The following is a 20449-nucleotide window of genomic DNA, read 5'->3' as shown; positions in this document are numbered from 1 at the left end:
GTCAGCCCACCACGAAAGTCAGCCGAGAGAGACAGATGATTCTTCCTCCTCCTTTTCGAACCTTCTCGCTCTGACGTCACCCCGACCAATCGCCGCGTTACACTCAATCGCTCCATGGTCGGCTCGACAAATGACGAAGCTCGGGGCGTGGTCTGCCGGCCACGATAGTTTCCACGCTCCTCGTCCCACTCTGGGGGTGTGGCCTTGTTCCTTAGTTGGTTGGTGGGGTGGGGTTAGTTGCCTGTTAGTTACGAACCTTTAGAGGCGGGGTTTAATTGTTTGATCGGGAATGTTCGGCATTGTCTGCGGTCGTGGTAGTTGGTTAATGGAAGGCATTGATTTAATGGACGTTTTGTATGGACGGCCTCGTAAATATAAAACATAGGGAAAACTCACAGGGGGAAGCACACACTGGGGAAATTATCTTTAAACCCTACCTAATTAGGATGTCTTCACCCCCATGAAGAAACACATAAACAACCTCAAGCTCACAGGTTTTTTTTCTACTTATGCACATCAAAATGTCTTCCTACTCGCACGCGGTCCATGCTAATTTATACAATCCCATCTCCACTATAGCAATTCGTCCTCTACCTCCACAAACGTAACAATATATACATGTCATTACAGAGTAATTGTATGTTACATAATTGCATATTACATAAATGTATGTTACATAATTCAAAACACCTCATCACCACGTAATTCAAAACACCTCACCACCACATAATTCAAAACACCTCACCACCACGTAATTCAAAACACCTCACCACCACGTAATTCAAAACACCTCACCACCACATAATTCAAAACACCTCACCACCACGTAATTCAAAACACCTCACCACCACGTAATTAAAAACACCTCACCACCACGTAATTCAAAACACCTCATCACCACGTAATTAAAAACACCTCACCACCACGTAATTCAAAACATCTCACCACCACGTAATTCAAAACACCTCACCACCAAGAAATTCAAAACACCTCACCACCACGTAATTCAAAACACCTCACCACCACGTTATTAAAAACACCTCACCACCACGTAATTCAAAACACCTCACCACCACGAAATTCAAAACACCTCACCACCACGTTATTAAAAACACCTCACCACCACGTAATTCAAAACACCTCACCACCACAAATTTCAAAACACCTCACCACCACGTAATTCAAAACACCTCACCACCACGTTATTAAAAACAACTCACCACCACGTAATTCAAAACACCTCACCACCATGTTATTAAAAACACCTCACCACCTGGGTGGGTATATATATATATATATGTATTGTTGCGGTTCTGAGAATGTACATATACCATCATTAAAAGTTAAAGGTTTGCCCCCATAGTTAGTCCACAAGCAACACATAGGCCACCTTAGAACATTAGTTATGTCATAGTATGTGTGAGAATAAGGTCATTTCCATTAGTGATACCTGCGTTGTGTAAAAGAAATAAGCTTAGGTCCCGTTCATGTTGCGGCCCACCCTCCAAATCTACCTCGTTGGGCAGTATCCATCCCGCGCCCTGATTCGGCTAATCCACCTCCTTTGTGAGCAGCGTTCGCTGCTGGCAAGGGTTTTCGCTCGAAACCAGCCAAATGCCACGAGGTAGGCATGAGAGAGGGTGGAGCCGGCGTTGAGGTCGGGGAGCGGCAGCGAGACGGTAAGAGCCAACAACCAACCAGGGCTCGGGTGAAAGGGCGTGAGGGGTGTGGTAAGAGCGCGGCTGGCAAGTTCCAGAGGGTTCGCTGGGTGGCGCTATATAAACCCGCGCACAAAGCCCTTCCACGGGACTTACCAAAAGGACTGATGCGAGAGGACTTGAAGGAATTGCGCTTTACCAGAAGGACTGATGAGCGAGGGGCTTTGTAACAGGACTGATGAGCGAGGGGCTTTGTAAGAGGACTGACGCAACTGCACTCGTTGAAAAGGACGGCCCTCATGAGAGAACTGTATTAGAGGACTGAAGGAATCGCGCTTGCTACCAAAGGGTTTATGCGACGTGATTGTGCAAAGAGGCCTCGTGAGGAAAGCGCATTGGGGAGCGCCTATTGAGCGGCATTGGGAGCGCATATAGCGCGAGTGCATTTATTACGTATGCGGGGAGCCACGAAGTAACCACCAGCCAGCCGTGCCTTTCACCCTGTAACTGTCCGCTCCGCGTAAACGACCCGCGGGGAGCTTCTGCTGCCCTGACCATCTGCTTCACGGTACGAGTCGGGGACCGGAGCGACTGCCTGGACGCTATCATCCCTGGACCATCACCCTGACCTTCTACATCCCCATGTGAGTGTGTCTGAGAGTGAAACGGGCCCATGTCCAGGGGATAAGTAAGACTGTATAAGCTTCACTGTGTGCTCTTCTTCTCCTTCCTGTACAAATTGTTAATAAACCAATTGTTATTCCTTGTTTCTTCCTAATTCGACCGTATCAGTCCTTTCCTCCATTGGGTACGTGTGGCACGATTCGGAACCGCTCAAATCGGGTTTAGTTCTGTTGACAGCTCGGATCAAGGCTTGCTATCGCTCGGCATTTCCACTACAACCGTGATTCGGGCGGGGTTATTTCCTTGCTTCCTGGGAGGCGTTGGTTATTATGTATTAGGAATTCGGCCTACGACCCTACCCAACGCTGACCGGAAGGAACGCCATAGCCCTGGATCACGTCGGCTCGTGAAAGACAAGGGGACTAATCCCCCCTTGATAAGGGGAAGGGCCGACGTTGAGATCCGCAACAATATTGTTACGGACGCGGTTAAAGGATGTTATTTTACCGAGCGGTGGTATTACCGCGACCGAACAGTTAGTCCCCGACTAGAACCCGATTCCACCCAAACGTTGGCCGAATCGCACCGCGGCTGCTCAATATGGAAAACTCTAAAGCGACCGAATACAAAGAGGAAGAAGACATACAGAAGAGTAATTGGATTTATTATTTACACATATAAGCAGGAAGAAAGCAATCACGTTTATTTACAGAAGATATTAGATACACAGTGCAACGCTAGCTTACCTACAGTCTTAATTAACCCAGGGACAGAACAAACAAGGACAGACTCACGCGGGAAATGATGATAGGACTGGCGGGAGATGGATGGCTGGCGGGATAGGGAGGTCCAACTGGTCCTGCAACCGATCGACTCGTTGGGCAGCCGCCGCCCCTTCGCGGCCCTGCTCCAAACTGCCGTCCAGGCCTCACGCTGCTGTGGCTGCAGTTTCGGTGGCTCCAGCTGCAGTAAGTGCAGTTTCGGTGGCTCGAGCTGCAGTAAATGCAGTTTCGGTGGCTCGAGCTGCAGTAAATGCAGTTTCGGTGGCTCGAGCTGCAGCTCAACTCTGGACTTCTCTCGGACTCAACTCAAAGCGCCTCTCTTGGACTCAACCGCTTGGACTCCCTCTCGTCTCTCTGTAAAAGCTCATCTCTTCGGGAAACGCCCTAGCTGCGGGTTATATAGGCCCCGCCCCTCAACCTTCGCGAACCTCCTCGATGTTTCTCTCCACACCCTCTCCAAGTCCAACCCCTTGTTCGTGGTTGGTTGAGTGGGGCTGACTCACTCCTCCCCTCTATGACGAGGTGGGGACCCGCCTTTCTTCCCCAACCCTGTCTCGTGGCCAATGGCGGCAATTGTTGGTTGGCATTGCGAATGGCAATTGACGAAAAGGGGGAATGGAAGTTTTGGGAGTGGGAATGAAGGGAATCTATCTCTTTCACTGGTGCAATGGAGTATTTCAATTAATGGGAGATACAGCCTTACCCTAAAACACATAATAAGATATAACTATCGAACAGGGGTATTCTATGATTGGCTGACGTGCATGCTTTTGGACTAATTATGGGACGCCCTTTGACCTTTACACAGCTCCGGAGGCAGGAGGCGCAGAATAACCAATAATAATAATAATAAAACACACAATAAAAAAAATACAGTCCTCATATCTGCAACAATATATATGTATATATAAATATATAGGATCACCAGGATGCATTGAACACTTGGCAATGGTCTGGCAAGTGTTACAGGAGGCAAAGGAAGGATGTTGCGTTGGTATGGCTGGATTTGGAGAATGCATATGGGTCAGTGCCACATGCCTTGATCAGGTATGCCATGGATTTATTTTGGGTGCCACGAAGGTTTAGGGATTTTTTGATGGCATATTATGATCAGTTTTGGATGCGGTTTGTGACACATTCCTATGTACCAGAGTGGCAGAAGTTGTAAGTGGCGATACCGATGGGATGGACCATCTCCCCTATTTTGTTTGTGTTGGTTATGGAGTTGTTGATACGTGCGGTAAGTGGACATGGGAAAGTAGTGGAGCTAGCCCCTGGTCAGAGTTTGCCAGTGATGTTTGCATTCATCGATGACCTGACAGTTGTCCAACAGTCGGCTGATGCAGCAGTACAGGTACTGGGACGGCTAGAAAGGTTGATGCTGTGGGAAACAATGGGCTTTAAAGCAAGAAAGTCGAGGAGTGGTGGAGAACATGCACTAGTTTGAGCTGGGAGGGAAGGTGGTTCCATCATTGACAGTGGCCCCTATGAAGAGTTTGGGAAGATGGTATACAGTGGAGTTGAATGATGTGGGAAGGGTGGAGGACGTGAGAAACAAGCTTTTGATGGTTTGAAGAGGATTGATGGATGTGGTTTGCCAGGTAAGTTGAAGGTATGGTGTTTGAAGTTTGGATTCATGCCACGAGTGTTGTGGCCATTGATGTGTGATATTGCGATTGGGCATGTAGAGAGGATGGAGGTTGTGGTGACCGGGTTTGTGAGGAGGTGGTTGGTAGTGCCATGCTGTTTGACGAACATTGCCTTTCATGGTCAGGGTGGAAAACTCTGGTTTCTCTTGACATCATTAACCGAGGAGTCTAAGGTGGTAAGGTGGTGAGGGTGCGGGAGTTTATGATGTTGCGGGATTCGAGTGATTCAGTGGTAAAGAATGCTCTCCTAGAGAAGAAGGGAAGTCGGAACTGGAATGCAAGAGCAGAAGTGGATGAGATGGAGGAGCGGTTGCAACAGGAGGAGGTCGTGGGGATGGTACAGCACGGGAAGCATAGCTTGGGGTGGATGAAGCATGAGCGATGGGGAAAGGCATGTGTGAAAGAGAGGAGGAAGATGGTTGAGAGGGAGGTGAGAAGAAAGGAGGAGGGGAGATTTGTGAAAACAGACAGGCACAGCAAGGTGCTTGGACTAGGTGTGCAGGTGAGGACATTGAAGTGGCAAGAGATTTGGAGGATGGAGCCAATATTGTTGAGTTTCCTGTTGCGGTCAATGTATGATGTGCTTCCGTCACCAGTAAACTTGAGATTGTGGGGGTTGTTGCAGGAGGAGAGATGTTCTTTGTGTGTAGGTTTGGGAACAGTGCAGCATGTACTGAGTGCATGCTCAGTAGCATTGGCAGCAGGAAGATACAAGTGGAGGCATGATCAGGTGCTGGTGGTGGTAGTGCAGATGTTGCATCAAGAGCGAGAAGAGTGGAGAAGGAGACCGATGGAGGAGAGGTGTTGTTTGTCAAAGAGGGCCAAGTGGTGAGAGTTGGAAACAGGAGGAGGTGGAAAGGAAGAGGGCTGTCAGATGCTTGTGATTGGCAGGTTGTGGAAGACCTAAAGCCACAATTGATATTTCCAGAGGAGATCTGTGTGACAAGGTTGAGGCATGACATAGTTGTCTGGTCAGGTGCAACAAGACAGGTCATCTTAGGGGAATTGTCTGTACCTTTGGAAGATAACATGGAGGAGGTGCACGAGAGGAAGAGAGGAAAGTACAGTGAGCTGGAGGCAGAGTGGCGGGAGAAGGGTTGGCGATTTTCTTGTCAGCCATTTGAGGTGGGGTGTAGAGGGTATATTGACAATTCCTTTTCTGCATTTCTTGCTCGGCTTGGAGTGCGTGGCACAGAAAGAAGAAGGAGGATGTATGACAGAGTGGCCCAGGTTGCCTTGAAAGGCTCACTTTGGATATGGAGGAAGTTTATGGAGGCACATTGAACGGTGTAGGTTGAGGTTGTGAGTGGTGGTTCATTTCAGTCTAAAGGGGTAGTGACTGAGTGTGGATGAGAAATGGAGATGTGTGAATGGTGTGTTGTGTGTGTGTATGCGTGTGTGTGTGTTGCAGGAGTGGGTGTGGTTTTGCTTGAATGTGTTTTTGTTTGAGTGGTGCATGTTGTAAGGGTGTTTTTTTTGTTTGTTTTGGTTTGTGAGTGAGTGGATGAGGGGCTTTGGATTCTGGGAGTGGAGGCGGTTTTGTTGTTGTAGTCTGTGTTCTCACTGGCTGTGGGTGGGGGTATGTACGCATCCGGGTGTAGCTGCTGCATGTGGAGGCACATGTGCCCCTGCTGGCCCACCTTAGCTGACCGTATTGAGTTTGAAGGGCCGAAACGGGATGATGCTGAGGACCTCGACTGAGGAACCGGTCAGTGAGGCACACTTGTGACTGGGTGTGTTTTGAAATTATAATTATATATATATATAAATATATATATATAGATATATTGTTGTGGTTGTAGAACCCACACTTTTGTAAATAAATAAAATCACTTGTAAATATGACATTAAAGGTTAAAGGTTGCACCCCTAATTAGTCCACAAGCAACACGTAGGCCACCATAGGAACTCAGTTATTTCATTATTATGTGTTTATTTAAGGCTGTGTTTCCAATAGTTGAATCTGCGTTGCATCAATTAAATAAGGAGTAGGTCCCATTCCCTTTCGTCCATTTTGCGACCTCTCTCTCCAAGAGCCGCCATTACGCGCCTTGGTAGCAGCGTTCGCTGCCTTGCTGCTGAAGCTCGCTCAAGCGCCGCCATTAACCATGCGGTCAGGCCCGAGGAAAAAGGGGGCGGAACGCCAAGAACAAGGTGTGGCCTGTCAACCAGCCGTCAAAGGTGTGGCCGGTAAGCCTTCACCAGCCAACAAAGGCTGAGGCAAGATCACCGACGGGCATGGCTTTTTGGCTGGCGGAGTGATCTTGGCGCGCGTTATATAAGCGCGAACGCAAAGCCCTTTCACAGGAGGACTTATTCGGCGGCGCTCAGGCGAAAGGACTATTCGGCGGCACTCAGGCGAAAGGACTCGCGTGCACACGGCAGTGGCGAAAGGACTGGTGGGAGAGCGCGCATTGTAAAGGACTATTCAGTGGCGCTCATTGCAAACAAACTTGGGAGGACTTGTTGGAGGTGCGCACATTTGCAAAGGAGGACTCACTCGCTGGCGCTGAATAGAGAACTTGAGAGAGAGAGAGCGTTTGGCACGCTGGTGCAGTTATCACGTACGCTGAAGGACACCAGCCTCCCCCCCCCCCCCCCCCCCCATTATATGTAAGGTCCGCTCGCGTCCAACTACACGTGGAGCTGCCTGCCGGATTTCGCCCACGGGACCGGAGCCTGGACGGAGTCGACTGGAGCCTGGACCATCTACCTGGACCTTCCACCCTACCAGCTACAATCCCCGTGTGAGTGTGTATGTTTGTCTGGGGTCATAAGTTAAGACTGTAATAAGACTGCCCTGTGTCCTGCTTCTTCTTCCTCCTCCTGTACATCCTTTCATTTCCTCTTTCCTCCTGTATATTTGTAATAAATTACCTTGTTCTTTCTTGGTTTTACCTAATCCGATCGCATCCGTCCTTTCTCTCAATTGAGTAGCTGTGGCACGATTAGGAACCGCTACCATCGGGTTTAGTCTTTGTTAATAGCTCGGATCGCGGATTGCTAACCGCTCGGCATTATCCATCATATCCGTGGTTCGAGCGGGAGTTATTCCCTCGTTTCCGGCGGGCGTTAGTACTTAGGTAGCAGCGAACCCCAAGGCCTAGCAAAACCCTACCTAACTCCGCGCCGGGAAGGACATTATAACTTCCAGGACTCGGGACGGCCACCCAAAAAGACAAGGGGATTAACCCCCCCCCCCCTTGATAAGGGGAGCGCCGACCCCCGAGATCCGTAACAATATATATGGCACTCTGAACTCTCTCTGCCCCGATGCTCTCTCTGCCTGGACTCCCTGAATATACGCGCGCTTTTGCCTCGCTGAACTTGAGATACGCTCCTCGGTTTCCTGCTACGTGCACGACCGTGGTCAATGCCCCTGCCGCGAACATCCCCGGCTGTAGTGTCCTGGGGTTGGAGCGATCCTTGGGGGTATCTGCCAAACGAGCCCGTCCGGGCAAACTGCACGAGCGGCCGCGCTTCGGGCGCATTCCCCTCTTCCTCCCCCTTCCCCGAACAAGTCTGAGGGCCCTTGTCTGGGAACGTATGTAAGGCCGTTAAGATTCTTCGCTGTGTCCCTTTTCTATGAATACTGTACATTTGTGAATAAATCCTGTGGTTTGTTTCCAACCTGGCCGTCTTCATCCTTTCTCCATTGGCCTAGCATTGCACGAATTAAAACCGCTCGATCGGGTTCAATAGTGAATAAAGGCACGAGTTACGCGATGCACAAACCGCTCGGGCGTTCAATACCAGCGTGACTCGTGCGAGGTTCAGTCCCCGTTCTCACGGCTGCGTGTGTCGAAGGTACTCGGGTCGTGACCGTTAACCCTTCCACACGTGGCTGTGGGCTCGGCGGCTGGAATTGCTTAGCAATCCGTCCACTACGAGTGTAGTGTGGGGGCGGCCTCATGGACTCGGAGCTCGAGGGGGAGCAGGGCTTAATCCCCCCTTAGTACGTCGACGAGCTCGAGATCCGCACCTATATATATATATATATATATATATATATATATATATATATATATATATATACATACACACACACACACACACACACACACACACACACACACACACACACACACACACACACACACACACACACACACTATATATATACATTTACATTTATGTGTACATGCAGGAAAATGCCTTTGAATCCAAAGCACATGTCATGAATCATGGCCTTTTCATGTGGTGCTGAGACAGGGAGGGCCAGCAGTCTCCTGAAGCCTGGCAGAGGATGTATGGCCGCTGTTCTGGCAATGAAATCTACCATATCCAACTGGGAGAGAGCAAGTTCTTTGGAGAATATGAAGGGAAAAGCTTCACCTTTGCCTCATTCCACGCACACAAGAAGTAAGATTTTACCTTTCAGAATGATTTTGCAGAAATGGCCTTCTTTTATTCCTATAACGTATTATAAACAGCTCCCCAGAGGCAATCCTTTGACATTTTTACTTTAACAGTTTTCATGCTGATTGAAATTGCTCATGAAAGGACTTTTAGAGTGTGGGAAGTTATAATAATATTTGGTATTCACAGGCACATCCAGCAAGGATACTAAAAAAGGCAAGTGGTTGGTTCTGACTTCGTTGTTGTGTTTCTGGTATCTGTAATTGGCAGGTATGGTGTTTGCCTCATCGGAGCAAGGCAGATGGACAGCACTAGCATCCTGTTGAATCCTGGACCAAGACACATCATGAGTTCTTCAGATGCCTGCTTCTACATCAATGTCACAAAGGAGGAGAATTCTGCATTCATCTTCAAGCAGCAAGAAGAGATGACCAATGCAGGTCACAATGGTCTAACCTTCTCTGGTGCAGCGCAGATCCCTGTGCAGAGTGTTCTTACCAGCCTGGGTATGCCATCCCAAATGTTAAAATTTACTTTATTTATACACTTTTCGTAGCTGACTTCGATAATGATTCACAAATGCTGTATTATAATGGTTGTCCTCCACTTGTCTCATCATTGCTTATCCTTGTGCCATGTGAATCTGTCAGGCTCAGTGGCAATGGGCCTTCAAAACACTGACTACCACAGCAATCAAGACCTGTGTGCCACCGCAGGTGGACCAACCTTAACTCTGCCCGTACACTGCGGTGGTGCTGGCGGGCAAGGAACCGGTTCCGGTAGTCGTAGGCCAAGCATTGCTCCCGTGCTGGAGTTGGGAGACCCTGGCGCCCCACTACTGCCCCCTGAACTCTTGAGTGACCCTTCTGAGGACGAAGCCAACCAATCGGAGGGAGAGATGCCCAGCGGATCAGGGTGAAATTTGATTTGCCAGATTTCTGCCAATTGGAAGATTTCCAGCCCCACTCACTCTTCACCTCCCTTAAAATTTAAATTGTTTGATGAAAATATAGGGCTACACCCTCACCTCTGAAACCATACTAATGCCAAACTGTTGTTGAGTTGTCATGGTTTCACATCATTCAATCCAAAAGTTTATTCCATTCAATTAATTTATTTATTTACTGCACTTGCACACATGGAGACTGAATAAGTTAATTTCTATTTATTTGTTTTCTCTAGTCTCACACCTGTATATCTGGATATGCTTTGCATGAGATTATTGGCACACCTAACATAAATACCAATAATTATGATTAGAATAATCTCGATTACCTTGTCGCGTAGGATAAAAGGTTAACAGTTGAGAAATGGATGGCGCAGAGACAAATTATTTGAGAAGGCAAAACGAGAGAGCAATGAAAAATAATTGAATTCTCTGGGGGATTTTCGGTGGCTTGAACTACAAATGGAGGCAAATGAATATTCTTGTAATGCAGACATCACCGCAGACCTTGGTCGAACCTTCCTATTCGGAAGAACTTGATTGCTTGTGAAGTTTGCACAATGGTTTGACCTCACGGTCTTTGGCATTTGTACATTCATACAAAAGGCTTTCAAAATGGTATGTGCTGCTTCCTTGATCGACAATCAGCACTTAAAAACGATATAGCATGGAAATAAGTTGGCAATAATAGTGCAGGCTCTGATGGGCCCAACAGCCTCCCCCTGCGTCAACGTTCCTTGGAAGGGAATTCATATTAATATTATAGAGAAGCTTGTATTTAAATGACGAACTGATGTTCAGTCTGGCAAACGAATCGTGCATGTTATATATTAATATAACTCTTTCAATGAACTTCACAGGAGGCCAATAGGCCCGTGAAGCCTGCACAATTGTTGCCAACCTACGAATGTTTGTCCATGCTCTCGAGCAAGGAGGCAGCACTTACTCCGCCGTGGTGTGTTGGCATCAAACCACCGACCACCCAGACCCAGAGCAGACGCTCAAACCATTACTCAACATTTAATCTGATGGATTAAAAGTTGATTCTTTTCAATCGTTTAACCTTCTTTGATAAGGCGCTGATTTTTCATACATATACATATATATATATATATATATATATATATATATAATATATATATATATATATATATATATATATATATATATATATATATATATATATATATATATATATATATATATATATATATATATATATATATATATATATATATATACTGAAACGCAAAAGAAACTTACCACCTTTGAAACCTTTAAATATCAACAATAACACTGCGTGTAGTAAATGTGTGAACTTATTTGTGGACAATAGTGTCCTCACTGTCAGACAAAACGGTCACGGATGGTCACTTGAACCTTCAATGGTCACTTCATAGCACAACTGTTGAACAGCCGTTTTGACTGTCAGTGATTAGCCAAGGGGTACGGGATGATTTTAATGAGCTGCACGTGATGTCTTGATATTGGCTTTAAAAAGGCCAGTGCAAAATGGGCATTTTGACCGAAAAATTTGACCATTTTGACCAACTTCAAAAAGACCGAAAACGCAAAAGAAACTTACCACCTTTGAAACCTTTAAATATCAACAATAACACTGCGTGTAGTAAATGTGTGAACTTATTTGTGGACAATAGTGTCCTCACTGTCAGACAAAACGGTCACGGATGGTCACTTGAACCTTCAATGGTCACTTCATAGCACAACTGTTGAACAGCCGTTTTGACTGTCAGTGATTAGCCAAGGGGTACGGGATGATTTTAATGAGCTGCACGTGATGTCTTGATATTGGCTTTAAAAAGGCCAGTGCAAAATGGGCATTTCAATCAACATGCCACGATTGTCAGGGGATCAACGGCAGCGTGCCCTGGGCATGCTGCAAGGCGGACTGAGCTACCGTGAGGTGGCACGTCGCCTTGGCTGTTCACACCAGACGATATCGGCCCTGGTGGTCAGAGACACCCTCCACAACTCTGCAGATGACAGACCTCGATCAGGGAGGCCAAGAGTCACCACTGCAAGGCAGGACAGGCAGATGGTCCGAAGTCACCTGCGGGATAGATTCCGTCCAGTATCCCGCACTGCGGCAGAAACTCCGGGGCGTGCAAACTCACGGATCTCCAATGATACTGCACGAAGACGACTGCATGACTATGGTCTGACTGCCAGAAGACCATACAGAGGCCCCGTGATGACGGCTGCCCATCGCCGCAACCGAAAGAGATGGTGCCAGCAGCATCAGCGGTGGACCTTGGCGCAGTGGAACGAGGTCGCTTTCAGCGATGAGTCAAGGTTCTGTGTGGACAGTCCTGATGGGCGTGAGCGTGTCTGGAGAAGAACTGGCGAGCGATATGCCGATTGTTGCATGCGTCAAGCCAACAGGTGGGGTGGCCCAAGTGTGATGGTGTGGGCCGCCATATCAGGCCGGTACAGGACGCCACTGGTGGTTGTGGATGGGAATCTTAACGCCCAGCGGTATGTGGATAACATCCTGCGACCTCATCTGCTGCCATTCCTGATAGACCACCAGAACTGAGAACCTTTCAGCATGACAATGCTCGTCCCCATGCTGCTCGCTTTACCACTGCATTTCTCCAAGGCGAGAACATCAACACCATGCAGTGGCCTGCGCTCTCCCCTGACCTGAATCCCATAGAGCACCTGTGGGATGAGTTTGGGAGACGCGTAGTTGGCAGGGCCAGGACACAGGCAGAGCTGCTTCCGACATTGAGGACTGAGTGGGACAGAATCCAGCAGCAATCCATCCAAAGACTGGTAGGCAGTATACGCCGACGATCCACTGCCTGTATCCAAAACAATGGTGGCCACACACGCTATTGAAAGGGGACTGACATTGCACCCTGTGCTGTTCTGTACTGTAGAACAAACTGATGAGATGGTGTATCTTGGTCAAAAACTTGACACGTCATCAATAAAATGCCAATGTTTCAATTAGCAATTGTTGGTTTGTTTTATTTTGAACTGTTACAATTTTATTACATTTCAAACAAGTGATAAGTTTCTTTTGCGTTTTCGGTCTTTTTGAAGTTGGTCAAAATGGTCAAATTTTTCGGTCAAAATGCCCATTTTGCACTGGCCTTTTTAAAGCCAATATCAAGACATCACGTGCAGCTCATTAAAATCATCCCGTACCCCTTGGCTAATCACTGACAGTCAAAACGGCTGTTCAACAGCTGTGCTATGAAGTGACCATTGAAGGTTCAAGTGACCATCCGTGACCATTTTGTCTGACAGTGAGGACACTATTGTCCACAAATAAGTTCACACATTTACTACACGCAGTGTTATTGTTGATATTTAAAGGTTTCAAAGGTGGTAAGTTTCTTTTGCGTTTCAGTATATATATATATATATATGTATGTATGTATGTATATATATATATATATATATATATATATATATATATATATATATATATATATATATATATATATATATATATATATATATATAATTATTTTCAATAAGAAAACAAAATAAAGATCGTTATCTTCCTGTTATATGCCTCATCATGACATCATCAATCTACATTTGCAGCATTGTAGGCCTGGTCATGTTATTCTTCAATAGAACTTGCCCTAAATCCAGGTTTTAACTTCACATCTGGAGTTGATCGTACTATTATCTCGGCACCAACCAAAACATTCTCCTAACTTTGTAAACGATGTCGTTTCAGCTGGATCCGAGGTTACCCTCCCAACTCCCCATACATTGGAAGTTCGCCCACTCTTTGCCATCTCACGTCGGAGAAGGTTAATTTGTGCTGCCTCCGGCTGGACAAGGTGATTCTGTCTAGTGCTTATTCTCCTCGTTATCCTGAAGGCCATTTCTGTTTCTCTGGGATTCATTTCTCAATGTCGATGTAAAGCCAGCTGCACTGTCTGCATCTTGGTTGCCCGTCTCCTCAAGATCCCTTTGCATCCTTTGAAAGTAATGTGCCATCGAGTGCTCGAGCCCTGACCAAATTCCATGCTTGAGGTTAGCTATATCATTGGCGCAACCTGCGGTCAGTGTCAGTGCTGGATTGTAGGGATGGCATAGGAATGGATGGCCAAATGGCCTCCTCCTAATGTGCCATTTGTTTACTCATATGTCTGGTATGTTATTTGTCTGTGGTTTCTCATGTTATGCCCAATGGATTGATGACCGACCCCTCTTGTTGAAACACCATGTGATCGGTAGGAAATTAATTGTATTGCTATTGCAAGCATTTCCTCAGTAACTGCACGATTAGCATATGAGCTTTCTCTTTGTGTAATATCGAAGAGCCACTCTATCTCTAATCTAATTCCATTGGTGTGTGGTTGAATGAGTTCTCCCCAAAGCCTAATCAAATGAGATCACTATTACAAGGATATTGTGTGGAAGTAAATTCAGGGGTAAGTTGTGCAACGTGGTACAACATGTCTCCTTCCACCTCCCCCGAACGTATCCTCCTGGTCATGGCTACACGTTAAGTTTCCTGAACATCGATTACTCAAGACTCTCCTCTGGCTAATTGGTCTAGCAGGCAACATCAAATAACAAATGTTCATTATAATGAAGAAAATCACCGGTGTGGATTGAACTGATGCAGTTGTGTTGTTGTATAAGCTGTGTGTATATATATATATATATATGTATATATATATATATATATGTATATATATATATATATATATATATATAGATCAAGTTTCACCACAGCAGTTGCTGCACGACCTGTGAGCAACAAGTGTAGCCTGCCACGCGGACACATTGTCTCTGTCCTGCTGAGCACCATTCAGGAGGCTTGCAGTCAGGAATATTAAAATTAATCAAAGAAACACTCTGACCCAATGACATGATGCTGACATCATGTGCATAAATTATACCAACACATCACCTCCAAACTAGGAGGCATCCATATGGTACTCAAGTGTTTACAGACTGGGATTAAAGGTCTATGGTCATAAATAGATGAAGGCAGAGATGTCGATGTAAATTTCTCCCTTGTTGTGAGCTCATCAGGACAACATACTGCTGATCGTTTATTTGTGACCAAAATAAGCCCTTAATAAACACTATCTAAATATATATATATATATATATATATATATATACATACATACATACATACATACATACATACATATATATATACATATATATATACTAGCTTGGCTCGGCTCGCTGCGCTCGCCTCACCAAGCGTTGTTACTGAGGAACGGGCTTATTTTACCTGAGGATAATGAATGTACCTGAGTTGCTGTGTTGTCGTGATTTACAGCAATCATAATACAAACAATTATTTTGCACAAATGTATTTGTTGTGTTTGTGATATTACATTTTTAAAGGCAATTTAGGTTGAATGTTTTTTTTCAAGAAAGAACCCCTCAGCACATACGTAGGGGAGGGGTGGGTGCAGACTGGAAGTTTGGGACGATTACACCTCACCACCACGTAATTCAAAACACCTCACCACCACGTAATTCAAAACACCTCACCACCACGAAATTAAAAACACCTCACCACCACGAAATTAAAAACACCTCACCACCACGAAATTGAAAACACCTCACAGCCATAAAACACGTAATAAAAACACCTCACCACCACGAAATTAAAAACACCTCACCACCACGAAATTAAAAACACCTCACCACCACGAAATTGAAAACACCTCACAGCCATAAAACACGTAATAAAAACACCTCACCACCACGAAATTAAAAACACCTCACCACCACGTAATTCCAAACACCTCGCCACCACGTAATTCAAAACACCTCACCACCACGTAATTCCAAACACCTCGCCACCACGTAATTCCAAACACTTCGCCACCACGTAATTCAAAACACCTCACCACCATGTGATTTAATAACACCTCACCACCACGTCATTTAAAAACACCTCACCACCACATAATTCAAAATACCTCACCACCACATGATTCAAAATCACCACAACATTATTAAAAACACTTCACAACCACGGAAACAAAAGTTTGAGGGAGTCGTTAAGTGACAACACAGACACTGCCCATATGTGTAGATATATATAGTGCAGCGGCATAGCAAACCAATTGTGCATTTTGTGATGGAAGCACCAAATTTGGCAGAATGATAGAATATTATATGGAGAACATTTTCAGATATGGAACCACTTTGGAATTCACCCCAATGTGGCCGCCATATTGGATTTCAAAATGGCGGCTTAAAAATCTTTAATTACAAATATTTCTGGTTCTATACCAGCTACAGCCTTGATTTTAGTGTCTGGATGTACAAACTTGAGGTCAATGAATTGAATGGTTGTATTGAAATATGTTTTAATGCACATAAGCAACTGATAATCCCATATTACGTACATTGTATACACACGTTCAGCAAGAGAACTAGCGAGCGTATTGCATCAAGTCATGCCAAGTGTCACAGTTCCAACTCAATGTGAGCAGTCACCATCACAGGCACACAGTGCTGTGCATTTCAGAGCCGCTTTCTTGCACTTGCATCTCCCACTGCAACCGTTTTCGCACCCACAACAGATGAGTTCATAGCAGGATTTGGCAGCTTCTGGTAGTGTTGTCCACAGAGGATCGAACTGTCCGTCATTGTCCACCCACCCCCAGTCGCATGGTGATGGGAGATAGCAGTGTGGGACAAGAGACTGTCCCCAACAATGTCCACCCTGGTAAGTTGCTCTCTTCACGTGTTGTACTAGGGCGGCCTGTGTTGGAGGTATTGCTTCAATGGATCGAGATTTCTTTGCAAAGAGTTTCTTTCTTGCCAGATTCACCTCAGAACATGTGCATGTGCGGTCGTACAGAAGCACTGTTTTGCGAGAGTGCTGGCGGATGTGCGCTGTTCTCATGTTTGAAGAACTGCTCGAGACCCCCATCTCTGGTTTGGCATGCGATGTATAGTCTGGAGAAGAGCTCTGAATCACTCTTTGCAGAGGCTACTTGTTGTTTGCTCTTCTGGGCAGCTTTGACCTTGATGGATGAAAACAACGGGAGTTTGTTGCGTTTGATGACATCATTGAGTGGCTTGGATCTGTCTGCCAGACGTTCCTTTTCAAATGAATGGAACTGATCTCTCCCAATCTGTAAAGCTGTACGCACAGTATCTACAACAGCTGGGCCCAAGATCTCCAGTGTGCCCAGGACCAGCAAATCTGTGCTTTCTTCTTCAAAGGGGCTGCCCATCTCTTCGATGACTGTTGTCAGTGCACGGACATCTTGGACGAACGTCTTCTGCACACTGTCGGTTTGCTCATGGTGGTGGGTGTGCTCTCCCCTTTGGCGCAGTTGCTGTGAGGTCTCAAATTCTGTGATGACCCGAGCAACTTCGGGGCCAGCCACCATCCACCGTCGAAGGGCACTTGGATTTTCAGTTAGGCCCACTGCCCCGCCATCGCCTTTGACCGTGGCATTGTTTTGTTCATGAGCCTGGTCTAGGGAGATGGCGGAGAAAGAATGCCTAGTCTTCTTGGATGTGAAGTGCCCCGCATGGAACTTGGCAGCAACATCTGGGTGTTTCTCTGCAATGCCAACCATGTCCCTGATGTGGACTGGTAACCAGCGAGCATAGTGGATATGGCCCAATGCAGCGAACCATGCAGCTAGCTCTGGTAGGGTGTCCATGTACAGCGTGAAGTTGGACTCTCTCAGTGAACGTATGTAGAGGAGTATACAGAGCTCCAGGTTAAGTACAGTGGCCCAGTACTGAAACTGTGGACATGCCGCTGCTCTCTGGTCACACCATGCCTCGAACTCCAATGGTTCCTCATCTCTTGCAGTTGCTCTTTCGTTGTATATGTCATATGCACGATGCTGCAGTATGTGTAGGGCAGCAACAGTTACTTGGTGGGCGCGTCTTGTACGGCTGACGTGAGCTGCACGCAAGAAGGAGTCTGCTGTGCCAGCTGTTGCTATCTCTGCCTGAACCAATGCCTGTGTCCAACCGCTGTCTTGCAGCCAGTCTCCTGCTGTCTTCAAAGCTGCCATCTCTGTGTGTAGACCACCCAGCATGACCACAAAGAGATCTTCACCATGTGTGTCTGGCCAGTTCCATTGCACCTGCTTGGCGATCGCATAAAGTGGTTGGTCCAGTGTGACGACAGGTATCTGTCCAGGGTTTAGCTCATTGATCGCTGCTTTCACGACATCCATGGCATGGCGGATCATTGCCACTGAGTGGGCTTGGTCATGGAAGAGGGGAAGCAAGGCAGTGGGTGTGACTGTGATACTAGTATCCTTGGCCGATTGGTTCTCTGCGTGATGTGCAGCCCAAGAAATGTTTCCTGGATTCTGTGTGTCACCACTGTCACATGCATCCTTCACAGTCTGGAGCCACCTCTTCTCTTTATCCAGTTCAGCTTGTGCAGGATTCCTCTGCAGCGACGCCTGGGTTCCAGCTGGTACAGGGTGGCTTTTGGCAAGTGAACTAACTGGTTGTACATCTGTGTAATACCGTGGAAGGTCCTCCACAGTCTTGACATTTGAGACACCCCCGATGATGACAATACCTCGGTCTGTGCCTTGATTGTCATAGTCTGGATGTTGTATCAATGAAATACCAGTTCCGTGGAAGGAGTCGTGTGCTGTCGTGGAACTGGGATTGTGGTCTATATTATCCACAGCTGATGTGGTGAACACTCCACCGCGGAGCTTTGGGGGACAGACCACCTTCTCCGCCCGAAAGCGCTGACAGACCCCGTTCCCCAGCTCTGCAGAGATCCGTAGCACTCTATCATAGGCAATGCTGATCCCTAGTCCAGATAATGTGTCAACCAGTTCCCTCTTTCTCGTATGGGCATGAAGCATCAAGCCAAGATATATTGGCAAAGGAGTCTCTTGACTAATGCTGTGTCGTACGTCTGTGCCTGCACCTCTCCTCTCATGCATCACACTGTTGTATTTGAGAAGTTGAGCTATTGTCACAGACGCCGATGCCGATGACTGACATGCCTGATCTTTGATGCCTGCGCCCTCTAAAATCATGGAGACCATTGTCAGCAGCAGTTGTGGCACAGACTCTTCTTGACATTTGTTTGAGAAGGACCCATTGAAAGGCTGAGATGACTGGAACATATTGTTGCGGATATGGGATTTGGCCTCCATATCCGCTTGTAAATATTCCCCTATTTCCCCAGTACTCCCCAACTATCCCCAATCCCCCATTCCCTAGTCCCATTGTCTGTAAACAACACTCTGTAGAACCGACCTTCCCCTTTTTCCCCCATTAACTGTCGTGCCCAGGTTCACCGCATCTCACGTAGACAACTATAGGACCTCTTGCTAGTTATTCTTAGTCTATGTCAGTTAAGGACTCGTTTCCATTAATTCTGACTCTTCGTTGCACCAGAATGTGATTGTATGGCACCAGTAGTGAGTTTAGGACCTCCCCATACCTCCTCCCATCTTCCTCATGAAACAATAACAACAGCAACAACTACAACCACAGCGGGGGCGGCGCGGCTGCGGTGCGGGGAGTGTGCGTCCTCACACCGGCTTGGTTAGCCGCCATTGCCATGTGCGCCCACGGGGTTACCACGAAGGGGATGGCTGTCAGCTCCTCGTCAAGGGCGGAGCACGGTAACCCCCCGCACCCAATAAGAAGCGGCGGGCCGATTCCATCTGGGGCGGAGCTAACGAGCCGAGGGCGTGTCACTCCCCGCCGGATATACGCAGCGACTTACCGGACGTGACGTGAGATGCGCCTCAGCCACGAAGAAGAACCAGTCGCGACCTCCAGCGCTGAGAGACCTCCCTGCATCTTTCGGACCATGTGGATCCTGTCCCTGAGCCAAGAGTGCACCTTGTGCTGTCCACCGACTACCTGCCCTTCCTTGCCATCAATCCCCGTGTGAGTCAGTCTTGTCCCGTTTATCTGTCGTCTGTCGGGGTTACTATAAGACCGTGATTAAGTGCCTACCTTACTATGCTGTCTCTCTTGTCCTTGTAATCTAACGTTCCGAAATATTATAACCTCCTCCGGAGGTCTTGAGAACTGTACCCCTGGTGTCGTGTCATTTTAATCCAGCCGTTGTGTCCTTTCCTTAATTGATTTAGCATAGCGCGACTCGGCCAACGTTCGAGTATAATCGGGTAAACCGTGCAGACGCGGTCATACCAAACCACTCAGTAAACCAACATCTACAACCGCGTCTGTAACATTTGGTGTCGAGGAGTTGGATTCGGACCTGGGACTAAATTTATTAGGCCCAAATTTTGGAACACCAATTGTACCATTAGGGTAACAATTCAATTGGTGTTGGGAAGTGGAATTCGATCCGGAGCGCGTTTCACGCGCTCGAAATTATAACGGCGAAATTTGATTTTGTTTTACGAAAATAAAAACCCGAATTTTGAAAGTCGCGCTATGGCAGACCAAGACGGCTGGGTTCCGATAGAGGAGAGTGAG

General features: G+C 46.9%; 1 protein-coding gene across 1 annotated transcript in view; it reads left to right on the top strand.

Moving 5' to 3' along the window:
• The window catches only part of LOC137438913 (potassium channel subfamily T member 2-like), a 463350-nt gene that overhangs the window by 363321 nt on the left and 79580 nt on the right, over positions 1-20449 (top strand). Inside the window, exons 16-19 of the mRNA XM_078767009.1 lie at positions 8926-9075; positions 9343-9578; positions 9723-9987; positions 13737-13842. Coding sequence (XP_078623135.1) covers positions 8926-9075; positions 9343-9578; positions 9723-9987; positions 13737-13842 — 757 coding nt within the window. The remainder of the gene's footprint in view (positions 1-8925; positions 9076-9342; positions 9579-9722; positions 9988-13736; positions 13843-20449) is intronic.

This window comes from Myxine glutinosa, chromosome 13 (assembly GCF_964187855.1).
Source record: "Myxine glutinosa chromosome 13, kmMyxGlut1.1, whole genome shotgun sequence".
NCBI classification, from domain to species: Eukaryota; Metazoa; Chordata; class Myxini; order Myxiniformes; family Myxinidae; genus Myxine; species Myxine glutinosa.
This window is presented reverse-complemented; position numbering and strand designations above follow the sequence as displayed.